The 22,846-nt window shown below is 41.6% G+C and overlaps 1 protein-coding gene across 5 annotated transcripts in view; it reads right to left on the reverse strand.

Moving 5' to 3' along the window:
• RBMS3 (RNA binding motif single stranded interacting protein 3) overlaps positions 1–22,846 on the reverse strand; it is a 453,407-nt gene that overhangs the window by 150,894 nt on the left and 279,667 nt on the right. For all 5 annotated transcript variants that reach the window (XM_076331139.1, XM_076331137.1, XM_076331140.1 and 2 more), the window contains exon 5: positions 2,574–2,731. In XM_076331139.1, the coding sequence (XP_076187254.1) occupies positions 2,574–2,731 (158 nt within the window). The remainder of the gene's footprint in view (positions 1–2,573; positions 2,732–22,846) is intronic.

Consider the following 22,846-nt stretch of genomic DNA (forward strand, 5'->3'; position numbering starts at 1 on the left):
CTGCTATATGATAGGCTGTGTTTAGTCCCAGCTTCTGCTCGCCGGTGTCAGCAGAAAACCACGCTGCCAAATGACAACAGCAACACGAGCCCTGCAGAATGCCAGCTCCCACAGAGAGCCTGCAGCCAGGTAGCACCAGCTTTGAAGTACAAAGCACGGGCAACGGGCGAGGCAGAGGTGGGTGTCCAGAGGTTACGGCAATTCCTTTTCAACTGGATAGACTTCTGTAGAGCCACAGTTGGAGTCTAAAGCTTCCCTTCTCTGGCCCCTTGCTCATAACTCTCCTCCCCAAAATCTCCCCTGGGGCGTACCTAGGCACAGTTGGGTTCAAGCCACAGTGAAATGCTCTGGAAAGTTTCAGGAAAATCTGTTCAGTTGCTTTTGAGGGATGCAAAAGAGAGGAAATACTTTCACAGCTTAAAAAAGAGAGCTAGCTTTGTACATGCATACTTTAAAAGAGGCTGAACTCTAATGTGGCCAGACATTACTCAGATAATTTTGATCCAAGAACATCTGAAGTTACCTGCGTTATAAATGATTAAGTAGCCACCTGTAGTACAGTGAAACTGCTAATCATACCCATTTAGGAGAAAAATCTGACAATAGCTGTCTACCATAAGTCTTTACTTCCAATTGCTTTTTGAATATACTTATTTTGAGATTGACTATTCACATAATTGGGCAAAATCAAAAAGTGATTTTTAATCATCATAGCACTTAATTAATAACTTTGAAACATCAAATTTCAAAATTGCTGCATGCTGCATCATTTTAGTGCATGCAAAGTTAACTTCTCCTGTGCTTCTGTGGCTCGGTTAAGAGCTATGCTGAATAGCATGGGGCATTTCCACAAGTAGGCAAGATATACTGTGATCAAAGGTCCCAGGTCAGAAGGTATAATAGCCAGGATCACCACACGGGTTGCTGATGTGAACTTCTGAAATCTTATCTAGACTGAAATAAAACTGCCATCCCCTAGCTGGACTGTATTTATACCCACTCAGTGTGTGCTCACACTATAGGTAAACTAGAACAAAACCTTCACGACTGCAAGTAAAGCTAAACAAATTCATCTATTTGGATTGACATGCAGGAAAAAAGATACCAAATAGCACTTTAGTACAAAAAGAAGGTCAGGTGGTCATGTAATTAAAGCTTGTATTGATAATTCTGCAAAGACAAGAGTCAGCATTCAACTACGGTTCTAAATTTCTGGATTAACTCTGGCCTCATTCAAGTCAATGGGAGATCTGCTGTGTACTTTGATGGAGCAAAGGTTTTACCCCTCTGTCGTTTGTATGGTGAATTACACAACCTTCAAGTTAGATCACTAAAGGTTTCTTGAAATATGTTACATAATTAAATACATTTCCACAAACAAAGTTAATTCCACAAACAAAGTTAATTTTTTAAAATGCAAGTTTATCCATGAGTTACACTAATCTGTATTTAGTGAGCTAGAAAAATTCATGTTTTTATCTGCAAGAATGCGTAAGGAACAGTGTGTCATCTTTCAGCATAAATGTTTTGCCTTTTTTCATTTGAATTCAGACAATATTATCTTAACATTCTCCGTGCATGATGATCTTTCACATCAAGGACAAAGGTAACGCTACAATGTCACTTATCTTGCAAGCTACCTTTTTATCATACAGTACCCCATTTCACTCAGTGGTGTTATGAAAACTAACAGAAGTGCCATGATATACCAAGATATGGTGTATTTCAAAGAAATTCGCAAGATGACTAAGTCGTTTCGCCTCCTCTACAAAGGACAATGTTATGAATATTCTGTAGAAACAATGATTTGGGATTTTTTTCCTTTTCTTTTGAAGCAGAAGGCTGATTTACAGCACAATTGCAAATTTCTCTTCTTATTTGCTTTTTCAATACCTTTCTATATATAGCTCTCTATTCATTGGCTTTTCAAAAGAAAACTATTTGATTTAAGAATGTTTCAAGCTGAAGAGAATCTATGTAAATATTCCCTGAGAGTAAACATGGAAACTTGTCTATCTGTACTGACAATGAACTACATGGTAATAATATGTTGCCCATTCTGTCTAAAATATCTGACTACTCTGACAGGGCTTGTTATATGCAAATATTTCTTCTTAAGCTCTTCTCACAGGCTTGAGTTCCCTGCAGCTTTCAAGGAAGCCACACTTCTTCAGTTATAGTTCCTCCCCTTTGCTCTTCCAACTGCTAAATTTACTTTTTCCTGTTGCAAAATCTTTGCTAAACATTTTAACGGTTTCTTCACCAAGTGTGTGCTTTTGGCTGTAGGACATTTATTATTACCCAAGCTTGAGACTGCATGGATAGCTCACTATTCCTAGCGATTTTTATTTACATATACATACATACAATTAACTACTTTTCAGAGCAATGAAATGAACATCCTTCTGCACTGGTATTCTTCAGCTCGGTGGAAAGAACAGACACACAATCTGATAAAGGTGCTGCTCGGCATTTTCCATAGCTATGAGACTTCAGAGTTACGGAATCGACAGCATTTGCAAAGGACCAAAGCCAAAAAATGTGCACGAATCAAAAAAGAGTAAAGGTTTCACCTGGCAAAGCCGACTCCTCTGCTGACTCCATTAGCATCTCTTAATATTCTGGTGGAAATGACGTGTCCAAAGGGTTTCAGCATATTCTCCAGTTCCTGCTCATCCATGGAAACGGGTAAATTTGAGATGTATAGATTTGTGGGATCTTGCTCTTGTTGCTATGACAAAACAAGAGAAATATCCTCAGTTAGGCTTAGCACAATAGAATAGCTTGGCTACTCAAAATAGGACCAAGCCAAGAATTTATAGCTGCATTAGAAGAAAAGCTGGGCAATCTGTTCACGACAACAACATATTTGCCAAATTTCTGCAAACTCTCACGCATGTATTTAATTCTGTGCGTGACTGCTCTTACTGAACTCAGCGACACTACTCGTTTATAGAAAATTACTCTCATGCACAAGTGGTCTCGGGTTTGTGTCCTAATTTAGCAAACAGATTGTGAAGAAAACATGATTTCCACAAATGTGCTCACTGTTAACATAAATAAAGACATGTTTCATGTCTAAAACATGCTCAACACATGTTTTAAGCAGATGTGCTTTCCAGCCTGCAGACTTCCCATTCAACCTGTTCATCATGAGCAAGGCTGGTTCAAAACACAGAACACTTTCCATAGTATCTTTTCTTTATTTTCCCCATCAGAAATGTCTTGGATGATAATGTGCAACAAGAGCTAACTGGGTGGGGGGAGTTCTGCAGTTCAGTCTAAGGTCCTGGTCAGATAGGTCACATGTTTATTCTCAGACTGAATTAAAATATCTTATAAAATAAAGCTTGCAGTATGAATAATTGAGAAACAAATTTGAAGACAGCTTTCTCGTTCTATTTCAGATTTTTAGGCTAAGCTTTCCATTTTGGCAACCATTCCAATTTCTATTCTTGCTTGCTGAACTACTGCAAAGAAACACGAAAGAGGCATAGATGCCGTACATAAAGTAAGTGTATTAAAGCAGTAAATAAAAATCTTGTCTACAGACAACCAGCTCTTGATTACATTAAATCAATTTAGTTATGCCCTTGCAAATTTTCATGGCTCTGGTTCCATTTTCATTGATATGAGCTTTACATAATATCTGATCACCTGTCAGTACAAGCCTGATTGGGATCAGGCATGACTACATAATTTTAGCTAATGCTTAATAACCAAAAATATAAGATACAATCTTTACGCTGTGCAGTAAGCCAGACAATACCTTACCTGACAAAGTCTTCTGAGACAGATTTTTTATTCTTTTTCATTACACATTTTAATGGGCAGAATTAATTTGTACTTGTTCAACACTGAGATTTATATGACAGCAGTATTATCTTTTTTTGCTACGAGGTGTCCTAAAACCAGATTAATAATCTTGCAGCAGCACCACAACCTTACGCTGAAGAAATTACACGCAGTCCTGCAGCCATCTGCCCTGGTTTAACTAAACTAGTTTCAAATTACACTCCATTAAAATCAGTGCAGATGAGTCTTGTCAAACACAAAGAAACACATGTCTTATTTCTAGAAGATGTATGAAGACAGGACAGAACCAAGATGTCTGCTCCATCACTGCCTTGCACATTCAAGGCCTCGAAAATGGAAGAAGAAATCATTTCAAGCTGTGATTCACACACCCCATCTTTACAGGGACAAGAATGACTAAACAAAGTCTAGCTTAGCTAAATACCAGAATCAGAAGCCAAAGAAAGTTTTCAGCTTCCCTTACCCCCGGCTCAAGGGAAATTTTGGCCCTCTTGGATGAGAAGAAAAGCTGCAAATGGATACCCCAAAGGATCCAAAATCAGGAGGTGTGTAATACTGTTTTACTGCATAATTTGGATTCTGACCTAAGAGCTGTGAACCCTTGCCTTTGGATGTACTGCTTAATGCTCACTGCATTCTAGCTTTGCATCTCCAGACCCATTACCCCACAAAACAACACATTACCATGCAGGTTGAATTCCCTGTTATTTTACAAAACAGAAATAAAAGAACAAAGTCGGCACATTTTCAAGCTGCTGTCCATAAAAGCATACCCAGTTATTACCACACCTTATAGTAAGGGGCAGAGGAGAGGAAAACCACACACACACACAAACAGCGACTTACTGCAAATTGAACTGAAGTTACAAACCCCAAATCTAGAAAAACATTCTTTCCCTTTCCAGTCATCTTTCCCCGCAGTCATTTTCCTTTCTCTCACTTCAATTTACATTCATACAGATCCGAAAGCAAGTTCCTCTCCAATAACCAAAAGATATTAGTGAGGGGTCAGAACTGGTACAGTATTGACAATGCGAGGAAAATCATGCAAACAGTCCTGGAGGGAAGGTAGGCGAGAAAAGAGAGGAATATGAGCTTCAGATCACACTTTTCGCTTTGGGAAAAACAAACAAACAAAACCCAAAACATTTTCTTTCTCTTTTATTTTTTTCCACATTTTTCCCCTTTTCTGTGTGCAAACTATTTAAGTATTATTGCTTGTTACTTTTTTCCTCCCCACACAGGCCACAGAAAAAAAGGAAAGATAGAGGAGATTAGGAAGCATCTTCATTGTTATGAAGTACTTTGAAAATGTGAGCAATGGAGGCAGTTAAAGCAGAGGCATTATGGAAGCAAATCAAAGTGGAAAGGTTTGCAATTCCAATAGGCACAGTTTTTCAGAAATAATCACATCGTTATGCAAACCTCTACTCATTGATTGGTTAAGGACTTTGATTAATCAACCAATCGGTTGACTGACATCCCTTGTCAATATCTAGAAAAAACCCTAACAGTCTTATGCAGATGAGATCCCCACAGCCAAAGGACAGACTAATATGAAAAAAGCAGAGTTATGCATCAGTAACTGCACAACAGCCTTTGCTTTCACTGAAGCAATTCAGTCCTGCAGAATATTAAAATGAGAACTTTTCTTTTGACTACTCGGTTTTCAAGCTGCGGCAAACAAATAAAATAAATAAGAACCACCGCCAACGTGTCTCACTTCTGGAATAGGAACACATAAACCTTTTAACTGTGTTAGAGATTAAATGCTGTTGTTCTAAATATCCGTGGAAAGTTTAGCTACACTCTGAGAATGAATGAAAGACTAGCAGGCCATAGTCACTCTCTCACAAGGATTTACTGAGCCTATCTTTTATCAACATGATAAACAAGAGCTGCAAGCAGAGAGAGACAGATGAGGCCACTCATGCTACCTCCACAACACAACAGTGTTTTCTATGAAAGGAAAAAAAGTCCATGTTATTTTTCCTTACTATACAACTATAACATTTAGAGAAATACCCTTTTCCTTTACAGAGAAATATCACCCCACAGAAGCCATATCTCACACCACAAACTGAAGCAAGATGAAATGCCTTCCCAGTGACAAAGCCTGGAGCTGAGCAGGCTTTACAGAAGGGGTGCGGAGCAGGGCTGCCCTGCCACCGTGCAGCCAGACCCCACGGCCACCTACCCTCACAAACCCCCGTTTCTCAGGCTCGGCCCCCGCCCCCAGCCTCTGGCACCCGTGCTCCTCGTGCTCTTTTTCAGTTGTGCAGAGATCCCCTCTGCAGTGTGGAGGTGCTGACACACGCTCCTCGTTTTGCCCGCGTTTTTTCATCCCAGATTCCACAAGCTCCTGCGTGATGTACTCGCTTCCCTAGCCCCAGTGTAACTGCCGAGCTTTTCAGTTTGAAAGGCAGGCGTCCTACTGTTCAAAATGTGCCTGTTTGTTGACGAGATAAGCCTAACCAGAACTGTAAGACCAAGCACCCCACAAACTACTAGCCTTTCATAATCTCAACTAGTTGATGGTCAGGTTTCTGCCTTCAGTGAAGGATCACATCCCAAGGCTCCAGGAATCGTGGCAACTGTGGTGTCTGGATCCACACAGTGTGGCCCAGGCCCTCTCTGGTTCATTTTATTCTTTCTATGGCTTTTCACTACGTGTTAAAAAAATGCTACTTACCACCTTGGGATGCTAAAATCCCATTTATTGTTGTGTCTGGTCCCAAACTGACCAGTCATCAGTGAGAGAGCTGAAAGTCATTCGTGTGACACTCACGGTCACTTCAGAACTGCGTTTTCCTCTTATGCCCCTGGTATTTCGGACAGGACCAGAAGGGGACGGGCAGCAGAAAGCCACACGCTCCCCGCAAACACCTCCAACAGCACCATGCCTTGGATGCCCCACAGCTGCCAACTTAGAGCCACCGCAGCAGGGCCACCAGCCCCCTGCAGCACTGCAGGGGAATGACACGCCTGTTGACACAGTCTTCCCAAAGCAAAGCGGCCTCTCCGGTTTGATCACCCACATGTGAGAAGGGCCGCCCAGGGGGACCAGGGCTGGCCGCTGCAGCCGGCTGCCATCCCAGGGGCTCGGAGGAGGAGGGGGCTGCCGGGAGCGGCGGAGGGCTAGCTGCAGTGCAGCGGCACGGCTCCTCTGTCTTTCCCAGACCCTGTGTGCCAAACGCAGCTAATTAATGGGTGCAAGACCAGGTCAAGTTGCTGCTTCTTGAAGGGAAGGCAGCTGTGGAGCCTGCTGTGTGTGCCAGCTGCAAAAGCATCATGCTCCAGGCATGCAAACTTGCAAGCGCAGTCTCAAGGCACCGTCAAAAGCCTGCTCCTGGCCATCCTCGCTGAAGTTCATTTTACCCAAGATCTCCCATTTGACAGCCCAAGGAGGGTCACATTTTCCAAGTACAACTTGCACTTGCACCACAGCCCCAGAGAAACAGGGGTGAACTCATCCAGTCAGCCCCAACCCTCCGAAATCCTGACACAGCTTCACACCCTAGACTCAGCTCTTTCTGGGGTCCTGGTGTGTGCCAGTCTGCATGGATACACCGAGTACCACAGAATGGGCCAACAACAAAAAAAAAGAAATTAAGCCAATTGAAGCACCTCTCCAGACAGTGCAGGGCTTTTTGCAACTCTCTTTGCTCCCACCCCAGGCTGTTCCACCATCACTGTAGCCCAAATACCTCAGTTGCTCTGGCCTGTGGGCTCCAGGGGCATTACTGTATGCATACATTGTAGTTAGGCCACTCTGGCTGGGTGGTGTATGTGATAGACACTCCCAAACTGGCCAAAACCACAGCTAGGAAGGTTTAGAATTGTGAATACTGCAAACTAACAATAGGTCAAAACCAACTTTGCGATTAGCTCAGAGCATTTCCAGCATTCAGCAGCAGGCGTCCTGCTGCAAGGCTCCGGAGTTCAGCAGTCAGGAGCAGTTGTACCAGGCAAACAGCCAGAAATTTTGTCACTGCCTTTTAGCAAGAACTGGGCCAGTCACTCAGCTCCCAAAGCCTGTGCCAAGGAGGCAGAAGAAGTTTATAATGCAGAGGATTTGAAACGCACTACACAAACAGCATCTGAAATGGATAAAACCCAGCGGAGGGCGTGCTGCAACTCAAAGTTTGCTGTTTGCTTTGCTGGACCCTCCCAGCCATTCTTGAAAGAAAGGACAACGCTCAGATGGGATTTTCCCTCCCATCTTGAGATAATCTTTGGAAGCAATGCATGAAAAGCTGAAAGAACAATTCCTGGTGGTGCGAGAAGAGGCTGAGTCTCTTTACGTAGTACATTTAGTAATGCATTCTTTAAAGACACATGTGTAGGGAGGGGTGGGCAGTTTTTGGCTACGTTATTCTTTCCCAAAAGGAACTCAAACCTCCTGTAATCTTAGTCGGGCTGGAAACCGAGTGTGTTTGGTTTATTTGGGAACCCTATGTACGAATTCTTTTTATTCAACCTAAATTATTTCTCCTTAGAGCAGCTTGCTCTAGGAAGCTAAGCACTGACTATTAGTTCAAATGATTCCTTTTTCCATCTTCCAAATTTATTCTGGGAATATAACTTTGTATGTGGATCAAGATGAGATTCTGAACTCCTCTTTTTAAAGATATAATCAATATTTATATTAATAGATCATACGCTTTTCTTGTCTTTAATAAATTGAGGTTTCATCATATTAACATTGACATGGGTCAATATCACAGCTCACCTTCAGAAGCACGGTCAGGTCTTTCTGAACATTTTAGACCCAGGCTCAAATGATCCTCAGTTAGTATTTTCCCAAAACTAGTTCATCTCTGCCTACTGGCCACTGCCCAGATCTTCAGGCTATGTATGTAACTTCTTCCCTCCTTTAAAGATCTGAGTTGAACTTCTGTCTCCCCTTAACATAGAAATAGTTACGCTCTTTATGGAAAAAGCCGTCTATGTGGAACCATTTACATGAAACCAGATCATTTATATGGAAACATTTATATGCCATTTCAGAAATTTTCCAGTGTTTGCTCAGTATTTTGAAAACTGTAGTTGTACGGTAGCATCAGTCTGATCTTCAGTTTATTAGATTATTTCTAAACTGGATTCTATACAAGCCACTGAGCTTAAATGAAATTTAGAGGAAGCATGTAATACTTTCTCTCAGTAGATTCACATTCAATATCTTTTCTTGTTGTTTTATTATTTAATATTTACTTTTTTAGTACTGCAGATCATGAAAACTTTCCAGGACATCTGAAATAAACATTCATTTGAAAGCTGATTTGATACGCATTTGATTGGATTCACACACAAAAAATCTGAATTAAAGGATTTTTTTCCCACAGTTTTCTATTGTTTCCCCATTTATTCCTGCTACTTTTTCACATTAGAGTTAATGTGGCATATTTTTGCACATATGTAAAAGATGCCTGGTTTTCAGACAGAGTAAGCTACTGAATTTATAAATCAGGTGTTTAACTACAGATCTAATAGCTAATGTCAGCAAATAACGTTTGGAGAGGTTCTCTCTTCGCTGACCTATCCAAGCATGGCAGGATGCTCCTAACTTACTTAGCACAGTTAGATAGGATGAATATGGGCTTGTGGTGTGAAAGTTAAAAGAAAGTCACCCCAAACTCCACCACCTCCCGGTATCAGAGAAGCAATGGCAGGAAACCCTTTTCCTCCTTCTCAGCGGAGGCGCGAGGGAGGGGTTCTGTGCAGTGGTTGGGGACTGGGATCTTGCCCACGTACGTCCACATGGCGCCTGCAAATCAATGAAGATACACTGATTTGAATTAAGTGATAGTAGCCCTGTTTTCAAAGATTTTTCACATTATGGTTTCTTTTATAAAAAGAAGGAACAAACAAACAAACCAACCCACATGAAACACTTACTGCAGCAATGGTCCAGACCATATAGCCTCTCAGAATTGCTAACGACATATTTTGAGCCATCATTGCAGTAACACAAGGTGAACAGGATGATTCAAGTGCAGCTGCCAGGGTTTCCTTTGACTTTTTACTGGCTTATTTGCTTCCCTTTGTGTGGGCACATTTTTAACTGTCCAGACAGCTAAATCAATGGCCAGTTAACTATTGATCCCTGGCTGGTTTCACTCTCTCACTGAGCAGCACACCAAAAGGCTTACAAGACTATACAGAAAGCCTAAACTTTACATGGATTTTATTAGTGCACTAAGTACTGATAATCCAACAGATACAGTGGAAGGAAACTGGTAAAAGCGATGCTGGCCGCCTTGTCAAGAGTCCTTCCAGAGCTCTTTGCAGCAGGTACTGCCACAAACACTAGCTATCTCCTCAGCCAAGACTGTGTCTAAACACTGAAGATTTCGCAGGGAAAGTACTGCAGAGCAGAAGACATTGGGGTATTCAAAGAAGCTTATTTTGTCTTAGATACCTTCAAAAGAATCTGTGTGTTGTTTGATGTCCTTTCAAAGACTCCAATATGTCAAGATTTAACATCCTGAGATGTTAAATCTCTCTTTCACCCTGATACATCTACTTCATGGTAGTCACTGTACCTTTTTAGACTGAGTGCTGACTACATGTTTCATAAATTCTCTTTCTTCTGTACCCAACCCTACCCAACTTTTACACTATGACAGTTCAAAATTTATTAGCAACGTGGTTTTTCCACAGCGCTGCAGGAGATTCAGCCTCAGCATAATTACGCAACTATTGTACAGCAATAAGTAAGCCAAATCCATCAAAATTATAAATATATCTAAAACTAAACCTGCAGCACGCATTTTCTGTATAAGCCTGATTGTCAACAAGTCATGTCAAAGGCCTGTTAACTATGACAAGGACACTTTCTGAAAAGACACAAGGGGTTCTGCACATGAACACAGAAAACACTTGTAAGTGCTATTTTGAAGAAAAGCATTTTCCCAATGATTTTCAAAAGTATTTTATTGTTATTTACATAAGTAAATTTAAGTACTTCTGAGCTTTATAATGAACCAAGAAAAGAACTCCTGCCATTAGAAATCCTTTGCCTGGGATCATCTAATGAGAAAAGAGAGATGTGACTCAGGCACCCAGCTTTACTCTGCCATCACTGAAACACTCTTTGCAGTTACTTCTTAAACAAGGCATAGACTAAAATTTGTTCTACCAAATTTTTTCAAAAACTTGCAGACAAGCAAATTCCTAAAAACCATGACCTATGAAGAGAAAAAGAACAAAAGTATTGTAGGAAATTATTTGTTGCAAAAACCTGTATCAGCTCCACAGTGAAGTATTATTTGTAAGTACTGTTTTAATTAAAACCATGAACTTTTTAAAAAGAGTTCACAGTTTATATATGCCCAGCATTTCTTCTCACTGTGCAAACTATCAGAGTGCTGTGCCGTGCTGTGTAAGCTGGACTCAGCTTTCTTTTAATTAAGTTTGTTCACGGACAGCACAGCATTTACTAAAGCTAAATATTGCTGGAACCGAATTGTTATTGGTCTGTCCAGCACAGAGCTGCTGCAGAACCTTCCATCATGCATTTCATCTGCCAATGGTGATTTGATTTGCCCTTCGTCTTGTGTGGCAAATATGGACTTGAGTCGCTATGGTCACTGCCTTCAGAGCATTGTAAAAGATACATGGTACCTCCTTTTATTTCCACAAAATACGATCATAACCAGAACTACCACAGACTGATATAAAAACCTATTTTTCATACTTCTGCTGTTACAAAGTAAGATTTTTAGAACTTCTTCTTAGTTTTCCTAGAAACAAATTTCCACAGTTTCCAATTTGCACAGTGCACGGCAGCCAAAAAGGCAGCTCAGCCGCTGCAAAAATCATTGTGTCACTCTAGCTTTGAAGGTGTTCAGTTGCCTCCATATTCTCTTTCATACTGTTTCAACAACCGCTTTGCTATTTATATTGCTGTTAAGTAAGAATCAATTAATCACCTCGGATTACCTGAAGCCTGTCTATAAAAATTTCTGAAAATGCTACATAATCTGCTAGCCGTGAACCCTAAATTAGAAACTCACTGATGACCTCTGGAAGCAAAAGGATCATTTGCCAGATGAGCTGCAATCTAAGTCGAACACCTTACCTATTTATTTTGATTTGTCACCAACTGTGTCCTAGTGAACTTAAGACACAGTGTCATATTGCATGTTAGACAATATTGCATCAGGTATGTTTATTTGCTTTATACTATACTGGGTTAATGACATGCTGATTGATGTATATTTTCCACGATTTTCTTACCGATATTTAGACAGGAGTCAAGTCCTTTGCCCCTTCACAGAGTCAACGAATCTTGCAATTTAACTCCTACTATTCACATTCTCACTGAATTGTGTTTTACATGATACTGTCCCACAGAAAGGGTGCATTTGTATGTGTGCATGTCCATACTTACACAAACAGAGAAGGAAGAGGTCACAAAAGAGATTATTTGCTTTATGGAGGATGTAGCATGAAATCAGGCTGCAGTATAAACTTTCCATTATCAGTAATGGAGGTAAGAAAACTAATTCGAGCTAAACTGCTGTATGCACTAAATCAATAAAATTAAATTAACAGCTTAACTTAAAGTGCTCTTAAAAAAAAAATCTTAGAAATAGGCACAAAAACCACCCCATTACCATGGATTCTTGTGATTATTTGGCATTTTGAAAAACATGATACACACAAATAGTAAATATTTAGTAGCACTGCTTACTTCGGTTCTCTAAAAAAGATCTGCAGTGTCAGCGACACTAATTAATTGAAATGCAATTTTTTAATATGTAAAATGTTCAGTGCAAAGATGTCCAATCATAATAATATCTAAAAAAGAAAATGACAATTATTTTTGCTCTACTTAAAAATCATAATACTCCCAAACACCTAACAGAAACACGAACAGTTTCAAGATGGAACTCAGACAATATAAAACTCTTTCAAGAATTCTACAGTTCAGTTTGCATAAGCTGAAATCTGGAAAGTTATGACAACAGATCCTGAAAAGCTGGATTTGTGTACAAAGCAATGGAGATTCTAGAGTATATGGATAAAATTATTACAGAATTTCTAGATCTCGCTTTTTTAGTCTACCTTTGTCAAAGTGGCAACTCTCAAGCCATGGTTTGCTGACTCCTGGAGCTGACTGGGCTGTGCTACTTTCTTACCTCAAAGTTTCAAGCAGAATATCTCTGTTCTCATGACAGTAACACTGGACCAAAACCACTGCAAATGGTAACGGAAATAAACTGTTTTCTCCCTAGTCTATCTCAGGATAAAATAATACCACTCACTCAGTGTAGACAGAAGCTGGCATTGTAGAGGACAAACTTGGGTTCCTCAAACTGTAGATTTAAAGCATTTAGATCAAGCTATGGATTAACCCCTCCTATGTACTTTGTGAAGACTGTGTCAGGTGTTAGAGCAGAGGTTGCATGCTGGTCCTCAAACTCAGAAAAGGAAGCAATGGGACTTTCTAAATAACAGGAGTGTGGCAAAGGAGATCTGTCTGACCTTCCAGTGGCCGTAGGATGTCATGAAGAAGCAGCAGAGGCACAAGTTACAGATGTTTTCATGCACCTGTAACCCGTACTTGGCCAGGGTGGCTTTAGGACTTTCTGTCCACTATTTCTAGTAGCTGTTCTCCCTAAGGACAGAGTATTTGCTCTGTCATGGCCTGATTCTTCTCTAACTGAATTCTACAGCAAAATTTTCATTGGTGTCACTTGGCAGTATCAGGATCTGTGCTTGGAAAATGTTTTCAAAACTACATTCAGATTAATAAAGATGAAAAAAAAAACAAGTGGATGTGTCTCTTCTGATGATTATCATGCATTTATAGTTTGCCTTTAATATTTCCTTTCAAAGCTGCCAGCAAAATGAAGACAACATAGATCTGAAATGCTACATATACACACGGGGTTAAATTATTATCAATATTGCATCTTTCTGTAGATCAATAGGAACTTACATGTTTCTCTTCAGAAGCTTCTCTAGGTTGGGGCTATGTCAGGGAACTCAGATTTCTTCATGTAAAATTCAAAGCCTTAGCATTTAACTGTCTACACTTGCACTGGAAAAAGACTAGCTATTAACAGTAGTAAATTATCAGCATTGGGAAAGCATTAGAAGCTTTAAGAGGACTTTTTGGGACAGTATAATGCTTTTTAATATTTGACCTATTGACCCAAAGGCGAATTCAAGCAGCACACAGATCCCACGTGATTGCTTGTGAAGAAAACTGAACGCTTTCTTTTGTCATGTTTTATGTTACTTCCTATAAATCATAAATGAAGTCAGAATTTTCTTGTCTAGGAATTCCTGTTGGGATAAAGGTTGAGGTCTACTTAGCCTGAGTCCATACAAACTGCTAGAGAACAGTTATTCATCTTGATGCACATGCCAGAAATGGAAACCTACTAGTCCTTGAGGATGCATCAATTTTCAGGGAGTCTGGATTCTTTTAACTACTACAGAAACTTAAGAAAAAATCTATATAGATACTGCTTAAGGAAAATAAAATCCACCGCAAAACACAGTCTTGACAGTTTTATTTTGAGAAATCTGTATTTAACACAGACAAAAATACCGTTCCCATTTAAGATCAGACACAACTCACAAAACATACACTGCAGAAATATTTATACTTTTCCTAAATGCATCAGATATAAAAAGGCAACCAAGTCATGTTTCAAATGTGACAAGTGATGGTTATCACTCAGAAGCATGACAGACACAGCAATACCACATTTTCCCTGTGTGTGGAATTCCTGGTGCTGAGTCAGCAAGTCCCAGAGGAGGGTTAGCAAAAAGGCCTTGAAATACTCAATTTCCACCCTCACAGATGAAAATAAGGAAATATTATTAGTAAATTAAGAAACTGAAATTTTTCTTTATTTAAAAAATAAGATATTAAAATAGAACAAAAAGGTGGGGTTGAATTGCTGTGATTATCACTGCTGAACCCCCTTGCACAGAGCAGCTGAGCCGCCTGCGCTCTCCTCAGCACCCATCAGCGCAACTCTTGCTCTGTGTGATGAGATTGCCCTGGTAAATGAAGTTGAGATTAGGAGCCAACGGCAGGAAAGCAAGGAAAAAGGGTTAATGATGGAGCTAAAATCCTGCCTCTTTGCCAAATCAAGCAGGCACGGTCCCATGTTCTCCAGGCTGCAGTCTCAGCAGTGCTGGCACTGTCCCACCACGTTTTTGCGGACAGAGAAGTCCACTGCCCCACAGCTGCAGTCAATGTCAGAAAGCAGAGCCTAGACAGCAGGTAGTCTGCACTGTGGACTGGGAGGTGTGTGAGCACCTCCCTTCCTGCTCTGGCCTCAGCTAACCTGGGGCTATGCCCAGCTCCAGGGGAGCAGCAGAGGCTACAACTAATGAATGAGAAAAGCACAGTAATGACATGAGGTGAGTGTGGTGGGTTGACCTTGGCTGGATGTCAGGTGCCCACCAAGCCGCTCTATCACTCCCCCTCTTCAGCTGGAGGGGGGGAGAAAAATATGATGAAAGGTTCGTGGGTCAAAATAAGGACAGGGAGAGATCACTCACCAATTACTGTCATGGGCAAAACAGACTTGACTCGGGGAAAAAAAAAAAATTTAATTTATTACTAATCAAATCACAGTAGGATAATGAGAAATAAACCCAAATCTTAAAAACACCTTCCCCCCACCCCTCCCTTCTTCCCGGGCTTAACTTCACTCCCGATTTTCTCTACCTCCTCCCCCGCAGCGGTGCAGGGGGACAGGGAATGGGGGTTGCAGTCAGTTCATCACACATTATTTCTGCCACTCCTTCCTCCTCAGGGGGAGGACTCCTCACACTCTTCCCCTGCTCCAGTGTGGGGCCCCTCCCACGGGAGACAGTCCTCCACAAACTTTTCCAATGTGAGTCCTTCCCACGGGCTGCAGTCCTTCAGGAACAGACTGCTCCAGCGTGGGTCCCCCATGGGGTCACAAGTCCTGCCAGCAAACCTGCTCCAGCGTGGGCTCCTCTCTTCACGGGTCCACAGGTCCTGCTGGGAGCCTGCTCCAGCAGGGGCTCTCCACAGTGTCACAACCTCCTGTGGGTGCATACACCCGCTCCAGCGTGGGGTCCTCTACAGGCTGCAGGTGGACATGTGCTCCACTGTTAACCTCCATGGGCTGCAGGGGGACAGCCTGCCTCACCATGGTTTTCACCACGGGCTGCAGGGGAATCTCTGCTCCAGTGCCTGGAGCACCTCCTCCCCCTCCTTCACTGACCTTGGTGTCTGCAGAGTTGTTTCTCTCACATATTCTCACTCCTCTCTCCAGCTGCTGTTGCACAGCAGTTTTTTCCCCTTCTTAGATATGTTATCACAGAGGCGCTACCACCGTCGCTGATGGGCTCAACCTTGGTCAGCGGTGGGTCTGTCTTGGAGTTGGCTGGCATTGGCTCTATCGGACACAGGGGAAGCTTCTAGTAACTTCTCGCAGAAGCCACCCCTGTAGCCCCCCCAGCTACCAAAACCTTGCCAGACAAATCCAGTACAGCAAGGGAAATCAGTAACCCATGGTGGCCACTGGACAAGCAGCAGAAGAGGAGACACCACATCAGTCTCCAGATGGACAACACAGGGAGGAGGGGCCAGGTATCTGTCATTCCTCACAGCCCTTTCAGGAGAGGGAGACAAGCGAAGCATCAAAGCTTCCATTCCCTGACACAAAAAACCCAGCACCACTGGGGAAGAAAGCATTATTTAAGGGTATATTATGTTTTGTGTAGACAGAAAATCGGGATCTGAGTGACCCAATGCATCAGCTAGAGGTTTAGGGGAAGCCAGAGGAGAGTACTAGACACTCTATTGGGGGGGAAAAACAAGGACAGAGAGGGCAGTAAGAGAAACATGGTTCTTCTCTTGCCAGTTGATGAAAGCAGAGAGGAGAAGGAATTTTATTGTGCTTTGCCATCTACAAAGAACATAGCCTCTCCACAAGATGTGGGGCAGTGAACCAGAAAGGAGTCTATGAACTCTCTTACTTCCCAAAATGAAGGAAAGCATGAGATCTTCATGAGTGTTTTCCTACAAACCTTTCATTAGTTCCTTCCGCCTTTCATATCAGCTAGAAGAGTGCAGTTTTCTGAGCAGTGAATGCTGACTCAAGTTTTCTAAGCCAATGAATGTTTCCAGTTGCATATTCACATAGAAAAGACAAAGTCAACAATTTTCTGCAGAAGGAAGCAGAAAACCACTCGGAAATTAGAATAGGTATAGCAAGGTGGACAACGTGGCCCGTTCTATCCACCTACTAAGGATCAAGACAGAGCTATAAAGCAAACTGTTGAGCCATGAGGAGCCATAACCTGGTCCTACTGTGGAGAGAAAAAGGAATTTCCTTCTGCTCACAAAACTGATGTGAAAGGGCACATGTGCTGTTCTTGTGGCAGAAATGAAGAGCTTTGAAAGGGCCAATAAGCAAAGATGCCTGGCATTTGAAATGAAATAATGGATGCAGTTGTCTGCAGTCAGCTGGTGAGATGCAGCAGAACTAGGGTGGCCGGACAGGAGCTCTGCAGCACAGGGCTGTTCACAGGACAGCGACGGCAAGCTCAGAGGTGTTGCTGCACGAAGAGTGCCTACCTGCAAAAGCTCATGCAGTTCAGCTCTTTTGTAACCAAGAGACCAGGAGGCAAACTGTACAGGAATGGCACAAGATGATAGAAGAGAACAGTATAGCAGAGATTGAAAGATACTACAAGTTGAAATTCAAGACAGAGCACAATGCTTGAACCTGAGCACAGGTGACCAGTCTCTGTGAGGAGGAGGAAAGGAAGAAGGAAATGCTCCAAGCCCTGTAACTCTGTCTTTCCTTCTATTTCCAGAAATCTGGACTTGGTCACCCTTCCTAGCACACAACTGGCTGTGACTGCTCACGTGTCAATGACTTGCTGTGTTGTACTAAGCGGGCCTGTGAGAAAATGCACTAGCATTCCAATATTGAGCTCTCTGTGGCTTGCGCTTATCTGTTCTTCCTACATCTATACAGTGTATCAGCTGTGGCTAATGTATATATGTATATGCATGTGCCTGTGTGTGCGTGTATATGCATGGGAATGATGTGTTTACTAAGTACAGCTCTATATCACATATGTAACAACAAAATATATTATACACATAAAAGTGCATTCCAGTTTAAGTATGCTTTCAATTTTGAAGATCTGGGTAAACAGATGTCTATGTGTAAATACATACAAGACTATACCCGGAATTCCAGAAAAGGAGGCACATTTGCAATTATGCATACATATGTGTGAGTGACTGTGTACACAAAGCAGGTATCCCCATACATAGCCACTTAATGTGCTTAGCTGGTGGTATGCTTGTGTGTGATTACATATATCTGCATGTAGTCATATTTTACATTTATTTGTATACGTGTATAAACCATTCATATAAAAAGTGATGGCTGTATCAATCCAACAAATGAAGGATGTTATTATCCTCTTTCTCACTTATAAATCATAAACAACTCTAAGAACTTACTGCAGTAATAAAACTGTGAGACAAGATACAAAGGCATTCCTTGAGCCCCAGACTGGAAAGGAATTACAAAGAAGGCATTTTGGATGTAGTGGATGGTTGGGAATTAAAGGCAAAGGAGAACCTGCAAGCAGGGTGTAGAGGGAGTGGTGTGGGTCTCCTCCTAGGACGCTGAAAGCTGGACCTGGCTCTTGTGTTGGTCCTTAAATGATCTGAGTCATTTTGCTCAGGCTTTAGAATCTTTTTTATAACTAAAAAGACAGCGTTAAAGGAAGGAACTTGAACTACTGAACACTTTAGGTTTCTGGATTACCTCTCCCAGGTGCTGTATTCGCAACTTGTTTTCAAACCAGTTTTAGTGAAAAGCCAAACATCAAACTCTCAGCTATCTAATATTGCACCACTAGGGCAAAGAACTAGAGAGGCACTTTATCATGTAAATTAGGAGTGTTTTATGAGAGGCACACTCCTTATGCCAGTGCTTTTCCTTGCCGATACTGGTATCAGCAGTTGCTGACATAAGCAGAAAATCACCCAATACTCGGGAAACAACTTCAGCCATTTTTTGAGGAGGTAAAATGCAGTTGTTCCTAAAGGAGGTAGGACTGAAAGGTACCATGTACAATGCCTTTAAGTGTGTGCCTATGCAATTCCAGAGTTTGCTTGTGAAGTTCCCATCATGACTGTAGTAATTCCTGGTGGCTCATGGTAAAACACATACAGATGTGGACGCGTGTGCATTTTTCACAAGCCATGTAAACACTTTAAACCTAAGGGACCAAACTTGATAGTTTACAGTCCTGAGAAATTTGTGCTCAGCTCAACCTTGCTCAACAGACCAAGCTAATGTTACATGTATTCTTTGGGCACAACCCCCCCAAAAAAACCAACACCCCTATGTTCTAAATATGGAAGCTGGTTGTATCTACACAAAATCCCTTAAAACCTCTCAGGTTCCCCCAAAGAAAAATAAATATCCACTGGATACCACTGAGCAATGTCTCAGCCTGATGTTGACTCAGTTGTGGATCTGCAGATCAGTGACTGTCACAGACGGACGCACATCCAGCAGCCTCAGGATAGGATCTGACATTCAGAGGCTTCCCAGCCTTACCCTGCCAGGGACGGGATGAGGCTGGCTCTGCTGAAAAAAGCATCAACAGCCTCGGCAGCTTGTTTGCTTTTTAAGGGAAATAGTTTCAAGTTACGTGACCCTATTTTTATAGATCAATCAACTTAACCTGCTAGGCTGCCTTTCACAGGTTTTTGAGATACTACACTGTTTTGAAAGATCAAGCAATTCCCAGAGATAGTGAAAAGTTAAGGAGTAGAACAATTTGCATTTACTCTGCTATTAATTTTAAGACCTAAAATAATAATATTTAAAGAGTTCAAAATAGTGAAGTGTGGGGAAAATATTTTGAGGGAGCCAACCAAATCAGAAGGTCATGCAGTGAAATAGGAAGAAAAAACAAAATATACAACCAGCTTCTGTCACTTGAGATACATGTAGAAAATTGTGTTGCACTGTCCCAATGTTGCTGATCCCCATGTAAGTAAAAAATTTCCCCGCTTTTCAATTCTGCTAAACCTGCCACCCATTCTATAAGCTCCAAAATTAACATGAAGAAAAAGAAATACTATTCAGAGACAAAGCACACTTGAAACCAAGGCCCTGACTACTTTGGGACAATTAAAGCGCAGCCTGGGTATATTAATCACAGTCTTCTGGCCCAGTTCCAAGTTGGGCAATTACAATCTGCCTACCTCAAATTCTCCCCAGAGTTTCAAATGCAAGAGTTATTTGTGATTTCCTTCCTATAAAAAGTGTTGTTTAGTGCAGCCAGTAAAGACTGGTTTCATTCAAGTGATGGGTGAATGACCCACATTGACTATAGAAAATGTGTAAAAGCACTTTGGGATCCTTCAGGAAGAAGGACACTTATTACATGCTCATTTTACAGTGCTTTTATTATTCTAAGAGGAAGTACTCCTATCTAGATGTTTCTTCACATGCCTTTTAGTAACCAAGTAGTTCAGAGTTTGGACTTGTTTTTCTAAAAATTAAATTAGGTTAGGTTATTTTTTCTGTAAATTTCAGATGATAGATTTGAAATGCAAGCACTGCATCACAAAGTTTAGGAAAACATACACAACTTTTTCTACTTTGAAAACTATTCAGATCATTTTTTGAGCCAAAAAAGATTAATGATTTATTATGGGGCTCATTAATCAAAAATTGTGTGTGCATGTTTTTTAAAGGACCAACTCCACTGTTCAAGTCAATTAGGTCCTCTAAAGCTATTACATCGGGAAGGAGCCGCAATATTACCAAGACTTCCTGCAATATTGTTGAGACTTCCCCGAGTGTATTTAGAGTATAAAAAACCCGCTATTATTCAGGAGATACTGAATTGCTAAGCTTCTTAAATTTGTACAATTGGGAACTTGAAGTACATTAAAATGCTGAAACTCATTAAGAGCCCTTTTCACAGCTGCAAAATCGTTGGCATTCACAGCACCGTGCAGAACAATAAAACACTCCCCACACCTTTGAACAGGGCGACTTCCGTTCCTCCAGCTCCACTTTAATGAATCACTGAGGCAGAACTGGTATCTAACCTCTCCGTCAACCTCCTCCATTGAAAGGGAGAAACAAAAAGCCACAACAACGCTAATATTCTGAACAGAAAAGCAAAATGTATGAGCATACTGTACTAACCCTCCCCCAATGCAGAACCCTCAGCTATCGCTGCTACTTCGTTAGAATATAATTCAATTTTCTCCATCAACACCAAACAAAACACCTTCAGAGGCAGAAAACAATCCATGTTTTTCTCCCAAGCCACCCACCAAACTATGCCCAAGTAGACTTTGTTTCCTCGGGTATCATTTTTCTGGACCCAAAGCACAGGACTCAGCATTTTGGTGGGTGTTTTCGCTAATGCTAGTTGCATACGGTCACTCTGCATGCCGAAAATGTCCTCCTGCCCTGTTCACCAAGGGGCTGGATTTTGTGTCTGCAAAGCGGCACCACAACCAACAGCCTGAGTCCCGAGCAAACCTGTGGATGCCCCATACATGTTTCCTACACATCCTCCAGCAGATGCACAGTGCTGTTCCTGACAATCAGAAGACAGCACCTTTCCAAGATTCAGCAAAATTACATCTTTCTCCGACCGCATCAGGATAACCAGCGCTCAACCCTTCTCAGCTAGAAGCCAGTCACTTTGCATACTGAGCGATTGCAAACAGCATGTAAAAACAATCCTTCTCTTTGATCTGGTAACAGCATGTTCTGCTTCCTCAGCAGTGAGGAGGGTCACAACTGCGCCTCTAATATCCACAGGTCTCACCAACCCCTGGGCAAAGAAGCCCAAGTCTTATCAACACTAGCGTGCATCAGTCTGATTTCTCCAGCTGAAGGATTTGTTTCTAAGTAAATTTCCACTGGGCCACCTACCACGCTTCCTTTGGTATTTGAAAAATAGAAGAAAAAAAAATCCAGTAACCGACCAAAAATTAAGTGTGAGTAAGAACTATGGGAATAGCGACTACTCTAGAGATTTCACAAGATTCATCATCGTAAGCTTCGTGCTGGACAAAACTGAAAGAAACAGTCCTGGGACTATTATTTAGCTTGTTAAATTCTATGTGCAAGCTCTATCTGTTTATTCCAAACTATTCCCCAAAGCAATGAGTGGATTGTCTCCCTGAGAGGGGGAAATTGTTCCCTTTCCTCCTCTAAACATTTTTGAAAGGAATGGAGAAAAGTACAATGCCAAACTGGTGAAGGAGATTATGTATTTCAGAAGTGGGTTTGAAAGATGCAAAAAGAGATATTCACATTAAAGATTACAGAATTAATTACAGAAAAAAGGGGGTGGGGTTCTGCGTGGGTGTTCCCATCTACATCAAACAAACTCAAAAGAAAGCAACATTACGAGGGAAGATTAGAGTATGACAAAAACAAGGCATGTGGTTAAAGCAAAAGATGCTTTGATAGTGTACAAACTGAGGTGGTTTTGTTATGGGCAATGAAAAATGTAGCTTCCAAAGCTTCGCTGAAGAGTGCTACTCAAGCCCTATGGTTCTTAACAAAACACAATACGATTGCTCTTGAAATCCAACTATTTTGGCACACTATTCTGACTCCATATTTTCAGTTGGGAATACCCAACCCTTGGCAAGTGAGGAGAGCAGGAAAAACCTGCCTGCTGACCAACATAGGTGCGCACACACGTGCACCCCCACCGTGATCACGTTTCTCAATGGCTTCCCAGCCAGAGAGAGGCTTGGGAGCAGCCACCGCTGGTGCGTGGCCATTGGCAGCGTAGGCAAAGGAGGTGTCTACCTCTGTGTCAAACACTGCAAGCAACACAGCAGTGGCAAATCCCAACTCTTCCCCTGAAAACAAGCCCAGTAAGAAAAGGGCTGTACCAGTTTCAGTTGGCTAGTTGTTCAGGGTTTGGAACTGTCTGACACTCGCATGGAGACAATAAAAAGGAGGAAGGGAGCTCTCTAAGCTTTTCAGCACGTAACTTT

This window comes from Aptenodytes patagonicus, chromosome 2 (genome assembly GCF_965638725.1).
Source record: "Aptenodytes patagonicus chromosome 2, bAptPat1.pri.cur, whole genome shotgun sequence".
Classification (NCBI taxonomy): Eukaryota; Metazoa; Chordata; class Aves; order Sphenisciformes; family Spheniscidae; genus Aptenodytes; species Aptenodytes patagonicus.